Source organism: Lacerta agilis, chromosome 2 (genome assembly GCF_009819535.1).
Source record: "Lacerta agilis isolate rLacAgi1 chromosome 2, rLacAgi1.pri, whole genome shotgun sequence".
In the NCBI taxonomy this organism is placed as follows: domain Eukaryota; kingdom Metazoa; phylum Chordata; class Lepidosauria; order Squamata; family Lacertidae; genus Lacerta; species Lacerta agilis.
In genome coordinates this window covers 12132618-12154615 of record NC_046313.1, presented here as the reverse complement: position 1 = coordinate 12154615, position 21998 = coordinate 12132618, and the positions used below count along the sequence as shown (strand labels likewise).

The 21998-nt window shown below is 46.1% G+C and overlaps 2 protein-coding genes across 3 annotated transcripts in view; both read right to left on the bottom strand.

Annotated features, from left to right (window-relative positions):
• CS (citrate synthase) overlaps positions 1 to 1529 on the bottom strand; it is a 32599-nt gene extending 31070 nt beyond the window's left edge. The window contains exon 1 of the mRNA XM_033138618.1: positions 1316 to 1529. Within this exon, the coding sequence (XP_032994509.1) occupies positions 1316 to 1369 (54 nt within the window). The 5' untranslated portion in view covers positions 1370 to 1529. The remainder of the gene's footprint in view (positions 1 to 1315) is intronic.
• A 4445-nt stretch (positions 1530 to 5974) lies between these two features.
• Positions 5975 to 20688, bottom strand: CNPY2 (canopy FGF signaling regulator 2). 2 transcript variants are annotated; one of them, XM_033138617.1, is made up of 6 exons: positions 20151 to 20384; positions 16646 to 16773; positions 14116 to 14231; positions 12523 to 12720; positions 12110 to 12206; positions 6166 to 6308 (listed from the first exon to the last, which is right to left on the bottom strand). In XM_033138617.1, the coding sequence occupies exons 2-6, from the start codon at positions 16743 to 16745 to the stop codon at positions 6265 to 6267; spliced, it is 555 nt and encodes a 184-aa protein (XP_032994508.1). In that variant the 5' UTR covers positions 16746 to 16773; positions 20151 to 20384; the 3' UTR covers positions 6166 to 6264. The 2 variants fall into 2 exon arrangements, with proteins under 2 accessions (XP_032994507.1, XP_032994508.1); XM_033138616.1 differs by lacking the exons at positions 12110 to 12206; positions 20151 to 20384 and adding an exon at positions 20580 to 20688 and having other exon boundaries at positions 5975 to 6308.
• Between the last annotated feature and the right edge of the window lie 1310 nt (positions 20689 to 21998).

Genomic DNA, 21998 nt, shown 5'->3' with positions numbered 1-21998 from the left:
ATCCCACAACTTTATCACTGCAATCTTGCAACAAAAGAAAAGAGAATGCGTACTAGGAAGCTGCACTACTTTCCATATTCATTAGACTAGAGGCCTACTTTGCCCTTCCAACGTACCACCATGCTGGGGTGTGAGCCAGTCAGCAAACATTAATTTATAGATTCATGCATTGTTTCCCTTCCATGAAACAATAGCTAGTATTTCTTCCACTTTAAGAAATACTAGCAACCAGCAGCATGAAGTTGATTACTCATGTTAAGGGATACTCCATCCCAACTTCACCCTTTTGACAGCTGACCCTTTTGCCCTCTAAGCATCCTAGGAGAAGCTGAAAGGTGATCAAGTTGTTTAATAAGGGCTGGGGATCACGAAAGAGGTGGGAAAGGAGGCAGTTTCCTAGCTACATTTCCATCAACAAGCACCAGTTTAGCTGCTTCAATCCACCTGCTATAAAAAGGAACCAGAATATGCCTGCTGCACCTTTCCCCTAGATACCAAACTTAAGGCTGGGTGAGGGGCATACAACCGCCCATGTCAGAGGGAATGAGCAGTTTCCCATCTAGAGGTCACGTGAACAGAAAAAAGTCAAGTCTGCAATTGCCAAGGCCTGATATTCTCATAACATACGATGCCTCTCCCTTTAAGATTTCATAGGGGAGGGGAACGAGAAGCAACCTAACGGGGTAATAAAGTAGAGAACATCTTTCAACAAGCCTAGACCTAACGCAACGTCCTCTGAAACAGAAACGTGGAAGTGGAGCGGTGGGGTAGGGTAGGGTAGATAGGGCAGTCCCACCCCAAGGACACCGATGTACCCAACACAGGCCCCACTCCCCACTGGCTTGGCTACTATCGCGTTACGAGACCCTACGAGTTCCCATAATCTTAGAGCTGGAAGGGGGGTCCCCCAGGGTCATCTAGCCCAACCCCCTGCAATGCAGGATTTTTACTTATTTATTTTTTTTGCTCAGCGTGGGGCTCGAACCCACGACCCTGAGATTTAAGAGCCCTCCTGGTCTCCCGACGGATCCGATGCGGGAACACCTAAGTTGCACAGGAACCAGGGCAAGACGGATCCCCCCTGCAACGGCAGATCCCAAGGGATCCCAGCTGCTGCTCCTTAGCAATAGTTGGGACGCAAACACGCCCCCCCCCCCGCGCTACACAGCCTCCCAACCCCTCGCGAGGCCTCAGGGCAAGTCGCGTGGAGGGCGCGGCCCCTTTAAGGACGGCCTGTCACAGGCCCCGGGAAGGGCGAAATGGCAGGCATGGGGGTGGGGGGGAGACGAGAAAGGGAAAGAGAATTTCACCTCACCTTGGCACCCAAGAGGCGCGCGGCCGCCCTGCTGCTGGCAGTCAACAAGGTCATGGCGAGGAGCGGCGAGAACCTGACGCGGCGGCGGCGAAGGGGCGAAAACCAGCGGCCGCCTCGAGGAGAAGAGGGAAGTCCGGGGGTGGGCGGGGGGGAGAGAAGGGAAGCAGGCAAGACCAAGGTTGAAGAGCGGCAGCAGACGCCTGAGGAAAGGAGCGGCAGCGGCTGCGCCCGGCAGGGTCCTCACAACGCGGCGGCGTCAGCAGCGAAGAGGCGGGGCCGTGCCCCGGCGGAGGACCCCGAGGCTATTAACATAAACGCCGTCAAGGTTCGCCATGGCGCCATTGGACGGCGCGGCGGGAGGGGCGGAGCTTGCCCGCTCGCGGGGCGGCCAAGGGCGTGGTCCGGCCTGGGAGTGAGGCGTCCGAGTCAGGCGCCTGATTGATCTGCGTGGCGACAGCGTCTGAAGTAGGCTCGTCTACACACACATACTGTATATAAATTAATGCGCGTTCAGCTGAGGGGCTGGCAGTACTTAGTGTTGCCAGTCTCGTGGGCTTTCCGTAGGCGTCTTGGCTGGGCTAAATAGGCCTTTGTCTGTTCCTGAAAGCTCTTCTTTTAGGCTAACTTTATTCCTAACTTCTCTCCCCACCCCCGCATCGCTTACCTCCATGTAAAACCTGAGAGCAAAATCCCGTGGAACTCATTGGGACTTGATTCAGAGTAGAAATGAGCTGTAAGGCTCGCCCTGCGCCAGGCAGCCAATCAATTTTGTATACCACCTTTCATCCGAAGATCCCAAGGCGGTCTAGGGATGTATAGGAAAACCCTGAGGGGAGCAGCAGCACAATGCCACTGCGCCAGAGGAAAGCACGGTGGTATTATTTCTCAGACCCAAGCTTTTCTCTGTTTCCTTGTGGACCCATAAAATCAGACAAAATGAGAGGCAAGTAGGATTAGAATGAGAATGTTCTACTGGTGTTCTGTTGTTGTTTGTTTTAAAAGCCCTGCTCCTCCAACATCATCTTGACAGCAGACATTAAACAGGGGAAGGTTTCCTGTTGCATCGAGTCCCTTGGGTAAAAAACACACACAATTTCTGCCAAAAGCGTGTGGCACAACACACCCGTGAATAACTGTAAACAAATTAGTTAATTTTGGGTTTCCAGTCATCTGTTGTATATTCTTCTCCCTGTAGTATTCTACAGGATAGGAAAGTCATTACTGATAGCAGGATTCATTTGGATGACATAGGAGTCATAGTTGGGAATGTGGGGAAAGGAATTTGGTTGATGTCTTTTTTAATGCATTTTCCAGAATTTAATATATGCAACTTCTTAGTTATCTCCTATCGCAATACTTCCCTGCCCATGCCTCCATGGCTTCCTATTTGTTCCTTATTATGCTGCATATCCTTTTACATCAACCATTTTCAATCTATACAGTAACCAAATAGTTGTTGCTGCTGCTCACGTATCTAACCCTTCTTGAAGATTTATTTGACTATTATACCATGCAGTGATGCTCCCCCTGCAAACACACACACACTTCCCTACACACACATACAGTATATGTTTCCTAGTCAGGCTGAGCCCTCTTAACCTAAACTGGACAAAAGTTGTGAAACTTACAACCCAAATTTGCATTATGTGTTTTTGGCTAATTTCCCACATAATTAAGGGATTTTCATGGCGACTCACTGCAGATGGTTAATATGATTTTACTAGGGTCCTAGGCTAAGTTACTTCATTTATTCACCCCAGGTGGTAATGATTATCCCATTTTTGACCCCTGGCCCATAGACTAATAGCATAGGGACATCACTCAAGCATCATGCTAGTTCTGACACAATGTTCTATCACATAGCAGAACCACAGTGGGTGGGAAAGAGTGACACTGCATTAGATGTTGCAGAACAAAAGCCAGGCAAGCAACACCAGACCAGTGAACTCTGTCTAGGCCACTTGCTCTATTTGCCTCATACACATGAGCCCAAAGCACACATCCTGCTATTATCATGGCCAGGCTGCCCCCTCATGCAGCAGATGTGTGACCAGAGTGCAGAGTCCTCATGGTGAACCAGGGCAAAAAGGTCACAGTAGTATTCTCTTTCCAAACTGCAGCAGAGGCTATTTCAATTAGTCCTGCAAGGACCTCCAGTCATTCATGATATGTTACGTCCATTTGTCTATGTAGATGAATAATCCCTACATTTTAATTTTAAAAAATTCCCTAAGGAAGGGAAGGGGTAGAGGAAGACATCCTATTTCAGTTTTAATCTTAAATAAAAAAATGTTTTGCTTTTACAAGTTAGTTTTTCCTCTTCACCATGTTATCCATGGTTGCAACACACACACACACACACACACACACACACAGGCTGTATTCATGACAAGTCAGGAGGCTGTATCACTTAGAAGCATAACAAACAGCCTATTTAGTTCTCTTTTTGCCATAAAATAATAGGTAATGAAATTTATACTGATAATTTTGTTTGAAGAAGTACTATGTTGTTTTTGGAGTAAAGCCCTAGTCTGAGGAATAAACAGGGGAGCAGATTTGGGAAGAAAGAGAGATTTAAGTTATTTGAGAATTGGCTTTCGAGAGAAAAATGGAAAACAGGGTCAAGAATTAAAAAAAAATAAGAAAAAAAGGGGGCTTTCTAGGTGAAAACCTGGCTTCTGAATAAAGCTTTAGGTATTGGCTGCTTTGCCTCTACTCTTCTACCTTACACTGTTGTATACTGCTTTTCTTTTTGTACAATTTCACCACTCATAATTTTGGGCTTTGTGCACCTTACTACATTGTTGGGAAGGTTGGGCATAAACCTGTTAATGAATCGGATCCTTTTGAGCTGTGACCTGCTGTACCTCTGAGCAACTTCCCTGCATGAATTGGAATTGTACATAAACGAAACAAGCATGTAGGCGGTTCGAATCCCTGTGACGGGGTGAGCTCCTGTTGCTCAGTCCCAGCTCCTGCCCACCTAGCAGTTCGAAAGCACGTCAAAGTGCAAGTAGATAAATAGGTACCGCTCCGGTGGTAAGGTAAACTGCGCTTCCGTGTGCTGCTCTGGTTCACCAGAAGCAGCTTAGTCATGCTGGCCACATGACCTGGAAGCTGTATGCCGGCTCCCTCAGCAAGTAACGCGAGATGAGCGCCGCAACCCCAGAGTCAGACACAACTGGACCTAATGTTCAGGGGTCCCTTTACCTAATAGAATAATATTGAGCTTAATGTATAAAGATGAGACTTAACTTTCTAACTACTACAGCTTCACATCACTTCCCTGACTAAGAATCATCTGGTTGCATTTCACTATCCCATGGGTAAAATTATAGGACAGAATGCACTTAGCTAATAAAGTCATATTCATCCAGAGCCTCTAAAGTCAGCTGGCATGGCAGACCAAAGTTTCCATCATATTCATCTGCCCATTTCCTAACACTGGAAGTCCTAGGACTCTTGACTAGTTACTACAAACATATAATCACTCTTCTCAGTGTCCAGGGTCCAAACCAGTCCATAACCTCTTGGGCATTTCATGGTAATAATAATCTGCATCTGAGCAAATTTGTGGCAGAGGTTAAGATTTAGACCAGAGAATAAGTTCACTTGGAGACAATACTTGGAGACAATAAGTTAAGCTTGGAGACAATACTGGCTCAAGTACTATGATTTCCAAATAGTTGTCAGAAGAAACAGAATCTTCTCCCTCAATTTTTCCTACAGCCCGATTTTTCTTTATGTCTTGACTGAGCACAGAAGGGGAGCACAGTTCCACTGTTGCCCTTTCAACAATGCAGCATGGCATACTTGCCTCTCCTTCTTGTGCTGATTGATAGTATTACAATACAATAGGATAATCTCCTCCCTCCATACTCAAGCTCCTTCCTCATTATCTTTATATCACTCTGGGCACCTAAAATCCCTTATTTTTCCCCTATGCCCAGTGGAAAGAGCCAGCTAGTCTAGGTTAAATATCTGCTAAATAAAAAGGATCTTTCAACCAGCAGTTTACATCATCAATACACACATGCTGCCGCGCACAACTAAAGGAAACAAATTGTAAGGAGTTCCTTGTTGATCATCTGTCACAGCATTATTTATTTTCTTGCCATCACTGGCCCATTTGTTTTTAAACAGGTATTAAAAGCCCTTTAAAGAGTATAATAACCCCTCCCCCAATTCCAGGTGCTCAATATCAGCACCCTTGTGGATTTTACAAGCCAGATACTGGCCTTCACCAAGAGCCAGTCTATACATGTAGAGGCTGGTAAAACAGCTGCGAGGCAAAGGCAACCGCTCCAGAGGCATATATATAAATTGGCTTGCTCCTCCCTCTTTGTACAGGTTAGAAGGATATATGTTCAGACTCCCCCACTCTTTGCACCCAAAGCACGGATTGCATAGACAAATTAAATAACTTGCCCGGTGTCATGATAAGGTGGTAGCAGAGCCACAATGGAACACAACAAGTTCTTCTATTCAAGTTCTGATGAACTCTGCCTCTGAGAGCTGGAAATGAACCCAGGAGTTGTGTTGTTGGTCTCTTGACTCCGACCTACAGATCAATGCACCTGCACATAGCCACTAATTATTAAAACACACACACACACAGAGGAATGGGCTATGCAGTAGAAAAAAAACAAGACTTGGATCCACATGGAAGTGTCTCTTGTTCCCTTTAAAAATAGCAAACAGAAGAGGCCTGATAACGGTGGGTTTCTAAAAAGTCAGGTGAGTTACACTGCATCACTTATTCACTTAAAAAAATTGATAAAGAAGCTTTGTGTTTTCTTTTAGAGATACAATGTTGTTTACAGATTGTAAGGTGTTCTCTCCCCCCCCCCCCAAGGCTGCTGGGACAATAATTATTGGAGCTAGGAAGAGGGAGGTGGTCTACAAGGACTTTGCCAACTCGTCCACCAGACCAGGCAGGCCTTTGCGCTTCATAGTTCATCATGTGGGAGATGCAAGGCGTGGTCACACAGATCTACAACAGAAGCACAAACAATTCAGTTCATTACAAGAACTGGAACTTCCAGATAGACAACAGAGCTGATTCAAACTTGCCCAATAATATATCGTAGCAGCAGTCCCCACAAGAAGGTGTGATGGCTGTACTTCTTCACTCTACACACAAACCAATAGTTCTCAGTCTGAATTACTCCCCTACAAAATGAGGGTTTATCCAAAAGTATAGTAAATCTAAATGTTGTAATGTAAAAAAAACAAAAATGAATTTTCAGAACACCTTTTCTTTTTAAAAATCTCAGTAATTGTTTTCAGTTTTATTTTCTGAAGCTGAACTCGAGATTTGGTGCTGATATTTGACCGATGATGTGTGGACAAAGTGGAACTCGTTTTAACGATATGTGGAGATCACGGGGCAACATTTTATTGGGTAAGGTCTTCTGCACTCTAGCCTGCTCCTTTTCACTGCTCCAACCCCACCCGCTTTCATTTCTGTCATCCATACTAACAGCTCCTAATAAAAAAAAGTCTATTTTAAAACACTCCCCTTGTAAGAAGTTATTCCACATGCTGTGCAGATGTTACTGCAGAGTCTGTTCTAGAATTGCTAGTAAATGGACAAAAAAGTATGGACTCCTCATCCAAGGGTTAACAATTTGTTCCTCAGCCACACACCTGCACAGCACATGGGTCATTAATTCAAATGCTGCCTGCCAGCCATATTATCCACCTGTGAGTTGTCCCATATGCAGAAATTCATTTCTGAAGTCCCCAGCAGTTCTGAGCTTTGGATAAAAAGGGTTGCGTTCACCTTGGTGCATCATGAGTTGCAAATATATTATAAAGAGCTATCCTAAATCGTCATTTGCTGAAATATCTCTGTCAGCCTCCGCTCTTTTTCTCAGCCAGGTCTTGCCCAAGAAACTTTTCACCACAAACAAAATTCACAGTTCGAATCACCATTTTCTCTTCCATAGGGAAGATTAAATCAATAATGACTCAGCAATTGCTTTCGGGCCACAGGATCAAACCGGGTTAGCTTATCTTCCTAATCATCATGAACATCATGAGACTAGCCACGCAATCCCAAGGACTCTGGCAAAGTAACAGTATGAACAGATCAGGTGAATATGCAATTGATTTGGGTGACAGCCAATTATTAAGCCACTTCTACAGGCCTACAGCAACTGTGATCCTCACCTTGCTGATCTGTAAAAGTAATAGGTGATCATAAAGAATCAACTTTGGCTAGATTTCCTTGTTTAACTCGGCTTTGAGCCTAAAATCAGGTGGATTTGTGTGTTAATTCTTTGGCTGGGTACTACTGTATATTCTGGCGCATAAGACTACTTTTTAATCCAGGAAAATCTTCTCAAAAGTCAGGGGTCGTCTTATACGCCAGATGGAGAATCTGCGGTCGACTATATCTCAAACTCTATTTTAACTGAAGAAGTTGGGTGGAGGTATTACATCCCGGCTCAGAAGGAGTTAATCCACCTTCATCTTGACACAGTTCATCCTTTGGTGGTGGGGCGGTCCCCGGTTTAAAAGGAGGGAACGGCCATTTTGGCAGTTGAGAAGAGGGAGGGTGTGTGTGGAGACAGGGAAGAAGAGGGGTGTGGGGCCAGGATAGTGGTGCTTAGGCTAGGATAGGATGAAGATCGGTCGGTTATACTGAAAGAGTTTATACTTTAGATGTAATTAAGCTGATGAACTATTGAAGTACGTGAAACATGATGTTCTGAAATAAATAAAGACTTGTTTTTGTTAAGCCAAGAGAAAAGAGGCATTTATTTGGTCCAGCGATATATGGATGCTCAGGAGGAGGTGAACTCAGGGAAAAGACAAAACTGACCTGCAGGGTGATAGTTTGTGTCTTGGGAGTTTCACTCAGGAGGGGCAAAAGGGCAGAAACCTTGGTAAGGCTACACAGTTGCTAAAAGGGTTTAGCTAACTGACGCAGTGGGGGGGTCTAATGAGAGAGAGACCCGGAACTGACAACCGAGAGGTATACTTAACCCAGGAGCCCAGAGCAACGTATATATATATATATATATATATATATATATATATATATATATATATATAACAGGCCACGGAAGCTGGCCAAGAGAACCCCGTTACTAAGTTATCCCTGGTTATAATAAAAGGGGATTATCCACACAGATGGACCTCAAGGCATCGAGGTGGGGTGAATAGAAAAAGTGACCCGGAACACCTCAGAAGTAATACACTTAGTAACAGAGGGGTAGTTAGCAGGGAGGTTCGTCGCACCCAGTCGTCTTATACGCCGGAAAATACGGTACAAATAGCCTGTTACGACCTGGTGGTCAGAAATAGGTGCTGCATTTTGCCTGTGCCACCGTGGCATGCCTCCAACCCTCAAACACTGGAGGGTAAAGGTCAGATGAAAACAGCACAGTCAGGTTCGTAGTCCAAAAATAGCTCAGTGCTACAGGAAGAGGCAGTTTCCTAAATGGACCCCTGGCAATGGGCTGCTTGTCACTCCTCTGAGAGCCAGTGAAAATCCAGCAGGAAAGCGAAGGCAGGAAGAGGCTTTCCATTTGTCTGTTTTATTGGCTCCAAGGTCTTTCCTAAACTGAGCAAGAAATTAACAGAAAAAAAGAAACTACAGAGAATGCAACTCTCAGCATCCTATCACATGCCCAGGTAATTTGAGTTTCTAGGACAGCTAAAACATTTTGTAAATACCTAATAAGGTGTTGCTTAGCCCAAACCCAAAAGGCAGGTAAATCTAGGAAAAAGACAATTCTGTAGAAGCAATGTATTTTTTAACTTATTTTGCATATCACTACACCAACCTTCAATCAAACAGTTTCATTTAGCCACACTGTGCCCAAACAGGCTCAATTCAAGCCATGGAAGATTACAGTTCAGCGTGAATTGACGAACCATAAAAAGGTAAAGGACCCCTAAGTCCAGTCGTGAACGACTCTGGTGTTGCGACGCTCATCTCGCTTTACTGGCCGAGGGAGCCAACGTTTGTCCACTGACAGTTTTTCTGGGTCATGTGGCCAGCATGATTAAGCCACTTCTGGCGAAACCAGAGCAGCGCACAGAAATGCCATTTACCTTCCCGCCAGAGTGGTAGCTATTTATCTACTTGCACTTTGACATGCTTTAGAACTTTAGGTTGGCAGGAGCAGGGACCGAACAACGGGAGCTTCACCCCATCGCGGGGATTCGAACCGCCGACCTTCTGATCGACAAGCCCAAGGCTCAGTGGTTTACACCACAGCGCCACCCGTGTCCACTATAGCCAATGGTAATTCCTTTGCATCCAGATAATTGGGAGTGAACTTCTGAAGCAGAGTGCGGGAAAAGTGGAAAACAGAAGTGTGCCTCTGTTGCCTTCATCTCACTTATTTGTATTGTACCATTCCTCCAAGTTTATCCAGTAAGTTTAATCAGTGAGCAGAGATTTGAACCTGGGTTTCCCCACTCTGAACCACTATACCACCCTGGTACTCACTGTTTTAAATTTGCAAGCTGAAATCATGGTTTGGTGCAGTGTCTGAACCGAGACACAGAAACAAAGCACACGGAAAAGCTTAAACCTGAAACTGGCCAACAACCTGCGTTTTCCTATCTGCTAGATAACAATGTATTGTTCAATCTTATCCATTCATTTCTTGTGGAAAAGAACCCTACGCAAAACAGTGGTGGCCAAACATGGCCCTCCAGCTGTTTTTGGACTACAATTCCCATCATCCCTGACCACTGGGTCCTGTTAGCTAGGGATGATGGGAGTTGTAGTCCAAAAACAGCTGGCGGGCCAAGTTTGGCCACCACTGACTAAAGTTTTCTCCAGGGTTGTCACTCAGTTAAAGGAATCTCAGTCTCAACTCCTTGCCCCTGCTGCACTCCTGATCAAATTCACCCTACCCTTCTGGAGTCTTTCCTCCCACTGCAAATAGCAAGTGGTGGGGAGGAAGACCACATTGACTCCAGGTGAATAAAGGCAGAGCAGCCTCCCTTCTCCTATATTGCCTGCTCTGCCTCAGAGACACTGAGGTGAGAAAGGCAGACCAGAGGAATCACTTGCCACCAGTGACATCCCTGAAGCAAAAAAAGGCAGGAATACAAGGTGAGGCCAGAGAGAACCCTTTAGGTTTACTATTTATAGCACCTGCACTGTTCTCTTGGCATCTGTGAGCTCCAGTTACTGCTGTTCTATGGGTGTTGTGAGGCACTGCAGAACGCTATGGGGTATTGGCAAGCAATGCCAAGGACAGGTCATGGTGGGAGAGCAGCCACTTTGCCTTGTTGCCAAGAGGTAAGAAAAGATGTTCTGCTCAACAGCACCGGTCTGTTTCAGTTCAGCTGCCTTTACTGTTTCTAAGTGTGGAGAGAGGAAGCCAAGCACAGGAAGCTGTGCCAGGAGAAGAAGGTCATCTATCTCTTAGGAACATTCTCCAAGGTCAAAGCGCGGCCAAAATCCTACCTGAAGTGCTACCTCTCTTCCTAGAAACTTAGTACAGCAACTGTTCAGAAGAGGGCAAAGTCAGAGGTTTGTTAATCAGGCAGTGTTTAGCTGGGAACTGAACTAAAGCTTTCCCACTTCTGAGACAAACTGAAGCTTGATGGAATGATATGTCTGTTCTCTGAAGTTTGAGGGGGAGAAGTACCTTTTTATTTTAGTGATATCAAGGTCCTTCAACCAATTTGAATGGTATTCGTGAACTGGAAAATTAATTCAGTTCTCCAAACCCCTGCTGAGCACCAATTTTATCCAGCTGAAAGAACTTTGGATGAAAGAACTTAACACCAGTCAACAAGAGCAGAAATCGAAAGCCGGTTCGTAGGGAGGCAAGATGGCCCTGATTATTTTCTACATTGAAACATTTATAAATGACACTGTTACAGAAAATAACAGTGTAAAAACATAAAAACGCAGTTGCAACAGTAAAAACACCTGTTGCTATTTCAGGTTTTTAATAAATAACGGGTTTTAAAAAAATCATGTCCCAAAAGCTGTCTGAACAATGCAGCTTTTAAAAGACGCCTGAAAGGAAGCTGGGATGACTCCTGCTTAACAATGTCTGCCATTTTGTAGTTGTGACTAATTGTCTACTGCCCCAAAATGGAAGCTAGTGGCTACACTGGCATTTTCTCCATGTTGGAAAACTGGCTTCACTGCAAGCTAAAAGGAGGGTGCTTCTTGCCTGGAATGCAGAGCTGTGCCTCCTTGTCAGAAGAATGGCCTATGCCTTGGGCTGGTTGGACACTGAGGAATAGGGGAACAAGCTGGGGAACCACCAAGGGAACTCAGAGCGGTGGTGGGAGAACAATGAGTGCTCAGATGGAGAAGACTGGGAAGAGAAGGGGTCAGAGAGTTGAGAAGTGTCTGTGGCAGAGAGAAGTCGGGTATCAGAGGCTGAAGTTGAAGCTGAAGCAGGCAAGTTGGAGGAGGGAGGTCAAAAGGCGGAGTCAGGTTAATAAAGTCACTGGTTCCTGTCCCCCCACCCCGCTGCAACAAGCTCCCCCCCCCATGACTCCCAGAATCAGAAGAGGTATGAAACAGGAGAAGCAAAGGCATGCTGCCCGCAGGTGCAGTCTCTGATTGCTTGCAAGAACCCCTGGAGAGGAGGAGACATAGAAGGGAGGTGGGGACTTTTAATCTCAGCAACAGATTTTATGGAGTAGGGCCTACAGGGCAAGAGCTGCTGCGCTCCTTAAGGCCTGAAACTCAGGCAAATCTGCAAAGATCACGTTTCGCGAATAAAGAGTTGACTCCAGCTTTCGGCGGAGTGAATTACTGACTGGCTTGATCTGAAAACAGCCTAGTCCTTTGCTTACCTGTTCGTTTGCTGCATAGCCGGTCCTTGACATTTTCTGCCTCATGGGAGAAGAATTCTATGAACTCATCTTCATATTCTTCAGCTATACTCTCACACTGCAAAGGGGAACCAAGGAAGTCAGCCGTGCTATACATCATGCCTGCAACGTATGTTCTTTGATGTAGGCACCAGCTACCTGTTCCACTTCCCTAATACGTACTGCAAAGCGTGGAGCTGGTCCAGAGTTGTGGCTGTAATTATACCACTGCAACTGCAGCATCGACTGTTTGTCACCATAACCAGCTGCAAGTATTAAGATAGAATTCGGAAGGAAAAGAGGCTAAAGGTTGCAGCCAGGAGGTTCCACTGGAGTCTCCTTTTCTCCAGCAGCCAAGTAGTCCCACACCCAGCTTCACTCTCTGCATCACTCACCGCAAACTTCAGGCTTGATGTCATATCGGTATCAAATTTGGTTTGAGAAAGGTCCATCTTGGTCCCATCGCGGGACATCACCCTCACATAGCTTTTCCGGTGGGTGGAAGGATCTTCCTTTTCGCCATATTCTTTCATGTTGTCACAGATGCGCTCCAACAATTCCGTCAGGTGAGCTTCAGACCTGGCATAGGGCACCTGTGGAGGAATGGCAGCTTGCTATGAAGGTGGAAAAACCCTCCCCCACCTTTGCCTTTATCAGATCCAATTGTAACGCAATTGTCCTCGGGCACCATTCACGTCTTACAACCTATCACTGAGGAGTGGTCAATCATTTTGCCATTTTACCGAAAGGAGGACACTGTAATGATTGCCTTGGTCTGCATCTTTCTGTGGCAACCTAAGTCACCTAACAGAAGGACCAACGGCAGCCAATAAGACCTGGCTCCATTACTGGAACTAGGGATAAAGAAATCATGTGGAACTATTGTTGAAAACTTTATATTCCCCCGCTCAAGGGCTCCATGTTCCTCACCAGTCCCTTCTTAGCTGCACCTCTAGAATTTGAAATTTCTGTATTAGGTGTGGAGAACCTTTGGCCCTCCATGAACTACAACTCGCATCAGCCCCAGAAAGCATGGCCAATGCCAAGGGATGATGGGAGCTGTAGTAAGGAACATCTGGAGGGCCAGAAGTTCCCCACACCTAATATAAATAATAATTATTAATTTCTATTTATTGTTGAGGGCTGCTTTGAGAGAAATAAGAAATACCAGCTGCCAGGAAAAACCAGTTATGCTATGAGCAAGGGTACGAGGGTAACTAACCCATTAACCAGAGGCCTTGGAAAGGTTGGGAAAGTGGTGATGGAGAATACAATGGTCCTGACCTAACAACCAGAGGCCTTGGAAAGAGTGAGAAAGTGGTGCAACCTCAAGTTATGGACGTGAAACTAGGGAGAGGGGCCTTACATACAGGGGTTGATGATTCTCACGTGAGAAGCCAGATCAATAAATAACCGGGTATAAAATACACTTCCGTATTGAAGAGAAATATTTCAGGTAATGTCTGAATGTAAGATTATGTAGGGTAGTGATTAGTGGATATCCATGAGTTTGTACAGTAATGCACAATATATATAAAACGTTCTTAAATCAAATAAATAGGATATAATACCTAAATAATAGTCGTATTATGCAGGGATGTAGCCAGTGCTCCATGAGCTTAATTCTGCTGGCACAACCAGATTCATGTTTCCTCTCCTTCCCCTGCACATCCCCAAAATTTGCTCCAGAGGATCCATCAACCCTTCAGAGCAGTTTTTGAGGGTGCACAGTGTGCTGGAGGGGACATGAGAGGGAGAGGAAGCTGCATTTTGCACACAGAAGTCCACTGTGCCAGTAAAGCTGCAGAATTTGATGCCACCCATAGTAAATAAATTCCCTTTCACAAGAAGTTTAAAATCTCAGCACAAGGGTTTCCCTCACACATTTCTTCAGGGTGCTAACCATCTCCCTGACTTCCTATTTCTCAGATCGTACACAAAAGTCTCCAGAGATTCAGCCAATCAAGGGCAAGCATGAAACATGTTACCTCCACGATGGACTGGCTTCCATCTGGGTTGATGCGGAAGGAACCTATCTGGATCATTTTCTTGGGATCTACCTGAGATATTTCCCACTCCAGCTCATCCACCAGTGCCCGGCATGCTAAAACCAAAGAAAAGAAAGAAAAACTAGCTCTAAGAAGCAGTACTGATCATAGCACTCAGGAAGACAGCTACATTAACTTCATGATCGACTGCTAGATGCCAGGAACATTCTCAAGATCTGGCAGCTGAACAAATGCATTCTTCAGAACCCAGCATACCGCAAATGAAAATATGCCTTGCCTATGTCTTGTAACAACTATTTATTTGCAGCACTTGATAGGAGAATTTGTAATTTATGTTAGGCAAGTCGTGCATGCAGGGGAGTGAAAGCAAGTACCGGGAAAGAGGTAAAATTGACAGCTCCTGACCTCGGCACAACTTCAGTTGCTTCAGCGGCCTTGAGGGCAACAAAACGACTGCACTCTCTATTCTCCTATTTGTCTTTCTCCTCTGGCGTAGCACCAGCAAGCAAGAATACTAAAGCAACAGTTGCTGCTTCTGGGACTTGTGCTTGCAACCCAAGAAAGGGAAAATACACTAGCAGGGGATGGGTAGTTATGCTAACACTCACATAAGGCTTTTCTGAAGACACAGTTCCAGTGATCTCCTCTCCCATGTGGACACTGCCAAGCAATGCTTCTGTGTGACAGTGTTCCACACGGTGAGGCGTAATGTTTGTATCAGAGATGTGTGGTACTGGAGCCGGCGAATCTCACACATTTGGGCTGACTTGCACAGACATGTAACGTCTCACCAAGGCTTATGGCATTTCAACATCACTTTTCTACATAGGCCAGACAACTCTGTTATTGGGAGCGTAAGGATGTTGCTTCAGACATGCAGGGAAGGCAGGAACAGGTCGCCTGTGGCCTTCCAGGTGCTGTTTGGCTTCTATCTGCCCACGCCTATGTGGCCGTTCGTCAGGGATGATGGAAATTGTACCACAACAGCATCTGGAGGGCCACAGGCTCCTCACCTCAGTCAAGAACTAATTTAACAGGAGTTTTGAACCAGGGTTTCCCAAACTTGTGTCTCCAGCTGCTGTTGTACAACTCCCATCATCCCAAGCTAGCAGGATCAGTGGTCAGGGATGATGGGAACTGTAGTTCAAAAACAGCTGGAGACCCAACTTTGGGAAACCCTGTTTTGAACTGAGAGGGACCCAGGAACGCTGGGCTCTGCCCAACTGAGTCACTCTAAGTAAGGGGAGACATAGGCAAGGGTCTCCATAATAGCCTCCTCCTCAGGAAATAGCAGCAAACTGTGGCAAAGTCGTCCCCTTAATATGCATGGCAGCTACTTACTCCCAAGACTCAGGCAAAGGATTTTTTAAAGAGTCAAACACCCTTCTTATGCAGCTCAGTTGCTGAGTCCTGTGCACATAGCTGAAGCCTAATGAAGGGAAGGCCCTTGAGGATCATAACGGTAGAATCATAGAATTGTAGAGTTGGGTGTGACCATGAGGATCATCTAGTTCAGGCATGTCCAGCAGGTAGATCATTATCTACAGGTAGATCACTGGACATCTGTGGCAGTCAATACTGTAGCAATGGGTAGATCACAGCCAGTATTTTTATACTGTGAGTAGATCACAGTCTCTTGGGAGTTGGACATGCCTGATTCCCCCGCAATTCAGGAATCTGCAGCTGTCCCATACACAGGGACTGAACAGAAACCTTGGTGTTATCAACACCACACTCTAACCAACTGAGCTGTCCAGGCTGACCAGTTATCTGACCAGATCAGAGGGGCCAAATAATAATAATAATAATAATAATAATAATAATAATAATAATAATAATAAATCTTTATTATGGTCATAGACCAGCAGAGGGGCCAAGTGAAAACCCCTTGGAGCCTGTTTGAGCCCATGCCACCAGCTGCCCGTCCCTAGGGTTAAGACCTTGCCGTGGCCAACCTTTCATCTCCAAGTAATGATTAAAACAATTAGAGAACAAATTGATGCAGCTTATCCCTACATACACAGGTATGGCATCATTACGTGTATTTTAAACTATGTAACTAGGTGCCCTCAGACTACTATTGTGGGGGGTCACTCAATGAGAACTGATCTGGTATGAGATAGGCTACCCCGAAAAACAGTTTGCCCACCATTGCACATCACATCCTGCAACAGAGTGAGTGGACTGGGCACCCTGGTCCATTTCCTAGAATCCTCAGGCGGCAAATCAATGTGGAAAAGGCTCTTTAAAGGCAGAGAGTGGTGTAAGCAGTGCTTTTTTCTGGGGGGACGCAGGGGTACGCATACCCCTAAACATTTTGTGAATCTTAAGTTTGGCCTCATTGAGGGGCAGTATTTCAATATGGGTAGGAAAATGAGAACACCCCTAAACATTATTTTTTTTAGAAAAAAAAGCACTGGGTGTAAGCAATGTTATTTTACTGCTCTGTATTTCTCAAGCTCCACCACACATTTTCCTAATGAGATTGCTATGAGAGAGTCTGCTTTACCTCCACAGCGGAGATCTTGGCTCCTCCGGGCAAAAGCACCACTCAACAGCAGCAAGAGGGCAGCGGACAGGCAAACCGTGCTTGGAATCCAGCTATTCATCTTCAAGGGTGTGGGCAAGCGTCCCAAGCTGCACAGAAAGTCAGAAGTTATCCCAGGGCTGCATGGAACCAATTATCTAGCTAGCTCGCAAACCCCACAAAAAGCAAACTGCTTCAAGCAATCCAATGGCTGTGCTCAGTCAGGGCTCCATAGTACGACTTATTATGCTAAGCAACGCTCTCAAAGCTAGCATTTATCCCCCCACCCCACCCCAAGCTCAGGTTTAGAATACAAAGTGCCCTCTGTGTGACAGGCCAACGGCAGCAGTTATTCTGAGGCTGTTTTAAATGTACGCTAGCTTGCTATGCTTTCCACAGAAAAATAATCCCTCTGCGAAACCAAATTCAACACTCAAAAGTGGGGGGGGGGATGGGTGAACCGAAAAAGATGTGGAAAACTCCTGGACGGCTCCCAAAAGAAGAGGCAATGTAGCCTATTGGGCATAGTGTTCACACCTATCAGATCAATCAAGAGCTAAGAGAGGATCGGCAGAGTTCTCACTGCCAGCTAACATTTGTAAGTACATTGCTACATTCCTGGATTTCAAAACACTCTTCACTCCTAAATGGACTCTCATTTTACCTCCATTTCCTTGTACCTTTTCAGATCCCACTTCCCGCACCTCTAAGCTAAATCCCAATAGAAGCTAATATATCTAGCAAAGTTATGAGACCCTAATGTACCCAGCAGAGTTATGCAGTAGAAACTTTCTAGGGCCACACCGCTTCTGACTTAGAGGTAAGGGTTGCATTCTATTGAAGTAGAAGCAGGCCTATGATGGAGAGATGTTTTACTGCACCCCAGAAGTAGCAGGCATATGAGGGAGAGGACATTTGGTGGTATTCAACTAAGTTTTACTCAGAATAGACTCACTGAAATTAAGGGACCTAACTTAGCCGTGTTCATTAATTTCAATGGGCAGGAATTAACCAGTGATTCTGCTTTTATAACAAAGGTTTTCCCCCTCTCCCACCCCTGCATTCCCCAAAATTGGCTCCAGGGGTGTGCGTCAGGAGAACACTCAAACAGCAGCACACAAGTGGAAGGGGGGGGGGATCCTTTTGTCTGGCAAACCAAAACCTTGCTGTCCCAGAGTCTACTCTAAGTAAAACGTCGCTGAAGACCATCCACTGTTTCGGGGTGATGATGATGATGATGATGATGATGTAGGGAGATTCTTGTAGGTTTTTTTCCCCATGTTGGGGAGAACTTAAAAAGCACATTCACTCATCTGCAATTAAAAGTGGTTTGGTCCAAGGAGGACTCTGCTATTTTGCTGTAAGTGGAACTTGGGTTCTCAAGACCCTCGTACAGATTTCAGTAGATTGCAATCTGTGGAATCCAGTTTCCCAATTACACATCCAATTGAAATAAGAGTCAAGCTCAAGCAGAAAAAACCTGTCAGTACTAGGGTATTTTTATCCAATAACACACACAAGGATACCAATGTTCATATCCACTTACATATAAGCACCTCAACCTTTAAATACAGAACCACACCATAACACAAGATGTATGGAAACCATAACAGGGAAAGAATGAAGCACCTATTTCAAGAAATGTTGCCTACAGTGGTCTCAGGATGGGCTCACATATGCCTTTTATGCACTGAAGTCTGTGTTTCACATGCAAAATTGTCCCCCACTGCACATATACATGTCCAAAAATTGCAATGATTTCTGGTCACAGCTCAACATATATCACTCAAGCCAAAAGCCCTGCCAGGTGCTTTTCATGGACATGTGTTACTCAAAATAACTGCAGGGAAGCCCTTTGCTCCCCCTGCACCTACAAGCGTATGGTAAGCAACACCACACCTACAAAAAGATATGGCCTTTTAGTACAAAGAATGATGTTGGAAATGCATATAGTGTGTGTGTACTGCAAGCATCTTGGAGGAAGTGCACTAATTCTCCAATTTCAAGTATTGGTTTGGTTGAGGAGACTGAATTAATCTTACATCAAATTGGGAAAAGGTGCCGACTCAGTCCCTCATACTCCATAGGACAGGAGTGGCAACTCTACTGCGTCAAAGTCTTCATACAGATCCTTCTTTTCTTAAATTGTATTTATTGATTTTTTTTCCATTACCGGTACAGAGGTCTTCTATCTAATCAAGCCACCTGGACTGAAGTTCTTTCCAAGTTCTTTTTAATCATGGATCAAAACATTCATATGGGCAGATTCAAAAAGCAAGGCATTGATGCCTCACAGCCACAATGTGCAGAATCAAGTCGCACTGAGTTGTTTCTAAACCCTCTTAAGAGCGTTTAGCGTTGCAGCCTACAGTTGCAACCCTAAACACACTACTAGAGCAGCAAAGCCAATGAACATATCGGGCTGCTTTGCATGCAGTTGAACCACCTTTCACTAATGTGGTTCTGGATGTCTTCGGACCTTGGAGCGTGGCTATGCGCAAGGGGAGGTCAAGCTAACAGTAAGTGCTGGGCTGTGTTTGAGTATCTGTGCATTCCACATCGAGATCCCAGAGTCCATAGGCGCAACCAGTTTCATCAATGCCTTGAGAAGATTTGTGGCCATACGTGGACCTATCAAATTCCTTAGGTCCGATTGTGGCATGAATTTTGTGGGAGCTGGGACTAAAGAGAAAAAAACGACACTAACCCCGCTCTCTGTGACTACCTCAGTGCTCGATTGTGCATGGATCTTTAACCCTCTCCATGCCTCTCACATGGGAGGTGCTTGGGAACACATGATTGTTATGGCACATAGAATTTTGGATTCAGTGTTGACAAGAGCTGCACCTCTTACCCATGAGACCCTGGTCACCCTCATGGCAAAGGTCACCGCTATGATCATCGCCAGACCCTTAGTTCCAGTTTCTCAGTTTCCTGAGAATCCGATGGTTCTGACTCTGGCTACCTTGCTGTCTCTAAAAACTGGAGCGTGGCCAGCCCCTCTAGGGAACTTTGTCACTAAGTACCTGTATAAGCAACAATGGTGACAAGTTCAGGTCCTTGCCAACACCTTCTAGTAGCGCTTCCAATCCTGCAGAGTCCATGCAAGCGGCAGATCTCCGAGTCCAATCTGCAAAGAGGAGATGCCCTCCTGCTGAAAGACAAGGACCTACCTGAAGCAACAAACCATTTACTCCAAGCACTCGCCTGCCATAGTTTGCTTGTGGGGGCCGCGACTCTACCCCCGCTAGCCTTCCACTCTTTTATCTCGGAAGTTTCCCAATGACACATCCAATTGAAATGGAGAGTCGTGCGGCCACGAGTTTAGCTCGGGCTCCAAAATCTCAAGCACAAAATATAGATTGCCACCGCGCGAGTTATTCACGCTGCTCCTGCAAAATAACTCAGCTGCAGGGGCAGAAGATGATATATATATATCTATACAAGGCGTCGGGTTTCGTGGGAACTTCGCCTACTGGTACTTCACCTTGGACACGCGAACGACGACCTTGCAAGGTAGGTCGCTCCCTCCCGCGTTCTGTAGGCGGGGGACCGGAGACGAGGGGACGGTGGCCGGCTTCCCTGAAGCCTCCCAGTGTGTGGTGCGTGGCAGGGATGAGGTCTGACCCGTTGCCTTCCCGACTCCTGCCAACTACACCAGCGTGGAAATGGTACCCGCCATAGGTACTCCCTCGGCTTCCCCGCCTCGCCCTGCCCGGCTTCGCTCTCGCCGCCTCCTCCCGAGGCGCCACCCGAGTCCGCCCGAAACCCCACCACTCGGCGCCGGTTGCAGCAGCAAGCGCCTCCAAATCCTCCTTTAGGGGTGTCCAACTTCCGCCTGCCCTGAATCCCACTCCACCGGCCGCGCCACACACACAAAAAAGACGACGCTAAAAAATGCCGGCTCGGCTGATACCTCTCTCCCGTATCAGCAGCCTTTCATCACGGCCTCCCTGGAAACCCTGGCCCTGCTCTTCGGAGCAGGCGCCTGCCAAGGACACCTCAGCCTCCCGTAAGGACCTTTCGGCGAGGGCCACTCCCCCGCCGCGGGCTCGCGTGGCGAACAGCGCGGCAGGCTGCCGGGCGAGGTGGGCGGGGCTGTCTTGTAACGTCACGTCCCCCAGCAGTCCGAGAGGCGAGAGTAGGCGTGGCTAATTCGCTCCCCGGGAAGCGTGGAGCTAGGAATGCCTTCTGAAGCCCCGTCCCATAGAGTTGCGAAAAAGTGTAGAATAACACATCACCCCGGAAGCCTACCCAGCGTGGGTAAGTTTAAAAGTCCAACGTGTCTGCCTTCAACTGGCTAGAGGAAGATTGTCGTGAACTCATTGCGCACGCTCAGCATCACAAACCCGTACCTTCCAACATTTTCCCGATGAAAATAGAGATGTCCTATTCTATTATTATTATTATTATTATTATTATTATTATTATTATACCGCACCCATCAGACTGTGTTGCCCCAGCCACTCTGGGAGACTTCCAACAAATAGAAAAACAGAATTAAACAGTAATTCCCAAAGGTTGTATAGTTACTTATCTCCTTGGCTCAGGGGTCACACAACTCCATACCCTCCAGCATTTCTCCGATGCAAATAGAGACATCCTACCATACCCTCTCGAAGCTACTAACATGAGTTTGGCCAAACTGCGGGAGGCAGTGAATGATAGGCGTGCCTGGCGTGCTCTGGTCCATGGGGTCACGAAGAGTCGGACACGACTGAACGACTGAACAACAACAACCATACCCTCCAACATTTCTCAGGTGAAAATAGGGGCATTTGGGGATAAGCGGGACATCTCAGGATCAAATCAGAAAAGGGGACAGCCTTTGTAAATCTGGGGGACTGCCCCTGGAAAACAGGGACACTTGGAGGGTCTACCCACACCCATCAGTAACGGAGATAAACAAAAAGAGTTTATACGCATTCAAGAGCAATTTTAAAGAAACTATTAAACATACAGATCACTCCCCCCCCCCCAACACAAGACAAACCGATTAACTCCTGATTTTACTCTTGTCCAGTCACAGCTACGCAAAGGCCTGGATTTCTCATTTGTTTCCTAAGGTCATATGTCCTTTTTTTCTACTCCAGAGGATGGGAATGAGGCAATAAAAGGATCTTCACCCAAAGGACAATATACTTTAAAAAACAAATAAATATATTTTTTTAAAAGAAGAAATTTAGCATCAGATTTAGGGTGGTGCGGGCAGTTGCCCCCCACAAGGCACCAAGAGAGGGCGTATAATAATAATAAAAATAGTTGTTGGATTGCTGCTGGCTAGTTTGAGTACTTGAGACGCGGGTGGCACTGTGGGTTAAACCACAGAGCCTAG

Coding starts and splice junctions, on each gene's coding strand:
- CNPY2 (XM_033138616.1), bottom strand. CDS start 16,745: ATGAATAGCTGGATTCCAAGCACGGTTTGCCTGTCCGCTGCCCTCTTG. Junction 12,721..14,115: donor GAAGCCAGTCCATCGTGGAG/GTAACATGTTTC, acceptor ATTCCTCCACAG/GTGCCCTATGCCAGGTCTGA. Junction 6,309..12,522: donor CATCAAGCCTGAAGTTTGCG/GTGAGTGATGCA, acceptor CTTCTGTTGTAG/ATCTGTGTGACCACGCCTTG.